General features: G+C 67.8%; 1 protein-coding gene across 1 annotated transcript in view; it reads left to right on the top strand.

Moving 5' to 3' along the window:
- Positions 1-1,252, top strand: part of Tco025E_00979 (surface protease GP63) — a gene marked incomplete at both ends in the record, with an annotated part of 1,755 nt that overhangs the window by 283 nt on the left and 220 nt on the right. The window contains one exon of the mRNA XM_029367918.1: positions 1-1,252. This exon is cut by the window's left edge and continues 283 nt beyond it; it is cut by the window's right edge and continues 220 nt beyond it. Within this exon, the coding sequence (XP_029231951.1) occupies positions 1-1,252 (1,252 nt within the window).

Genomic DNA, 1,252 nt, shown 5'->3' with positions numbered 1-1,252 from the left:
CCCTGCTTTCTGGCTCCACCGCTTTGTGTGCTCTCGTGACGCGCGCAAGAACAGTTCCGGACGGTAACAACAAGTCGCCCGTGATGCTCCGTCTGCTTTGCTGCGCCCTGCTCCTCCAGCTGTGCACCGGCGGCCTTGTCGCTGCTGTGCCGCACCGGTGCGTGTTTGATCACCTGCCACGGGTAGTTCGCGGCGTGGCCCGCGAGGTGGCGCCGGCGCAGCCTCCTGTCAGCGTCTCCGTGGGCAGTGACTGGGTGCCCATCCGCATCCGAGTCTTCGCGGACAGCCTGGAGACGCCGGGTGGGTTCTGCTCCAGGGCCGGGGAGCGGATTGAGATGTTCCTTGGCGGCCAGATGGAATGCCAGGAAGAGGACATTCTGACGGAGGAGAAGGTGGAAATTCTCAAGAATGTGATTCTCCCCGAGGCGGCGAGGATGCACGGCGAGCGGCTGCAGGTGCGGCCACTGAGCGCTCCGCTGGTCGTGCCGCGCTTCCGCGGCGGGGGCGTCTGCGGGGCGTTTGAGGTGCCGGCAGAGCACCAGACGGAGGGGGTGCCCGACGCAGACATGGTGTTGTACGTGGCCGCCGTTCCGACGTTCAAGCCGGCGTTTGCGTGGGCGATGCCGTGCGCGACGTTGGGGGCCGGTGGGCGGCCTGTCGTTGGCGTCCTCAACTACAATCCGCGTCACATTGCGAACACGTCGCAGCACATCCGCGCGGCTGCGCACGAGATGGCGCACGCCCTCGGCTTCGTTGTGTCGGACATGGAGGAGCGGAGGCTGGTGGCGGAGGTGGCGGGGTTGCGGGGGATGAGCCGTGCGTACGTTGTGCACTCCACGAATACGCGGGAGAAGGCAAGGCTGCACTACGGCTGCGAGTCGGCGGCGGGCATGGAGCTGGAGTATGTGCCGCCAATGCGACCGCCGGCAGCTGGGGGGCAGGCGGCACGGCCAACGCAGTCGCGCGTGACTCCACCGGGGCCTCCGGGACGAGCGACAGAAGGGGCGCTGCCTGCCCGTAATGGACCGGTGGTTCGAAGTGTGTCGGCGGGCGGGCAAAGGCGAGAGGGAGAGAGGCCTCCAACGTCCCGTGGAAGACCCGTCGCAGGGCTTGGGGATACTCCACCCGGTATGGATGGGCCGGGGGGACCAGGAAGAAGAGGGCGAGAAGGTCCGGGGCAGTCTCTTTCACCACCTGGGCCCGCTTCTTTGCTTCTTGCAACACCGCAGGCGGCGGCGGCGGCGGCGGCGGC

The sequence above is a fragment of the Trypanosoma conorhini genome (genome assembly GCF_003719485.1).
Source record: "Trypanosoma conorhini strain 025E chromosome Unknown Tco_14.4_contig_00028, whole genome shotgun sequence".
Classification (NCBI taxonomy): domain Eukaryota; phylum Euglenozoa; class Kinetoplastea; order Trypanosomatida; family Trypanosomatidae; genus Trypanosoma; species Trypanosoma conorhini.
This window is presented reverse-complemented; position numbering and strand designations above follow the sequence as displayed.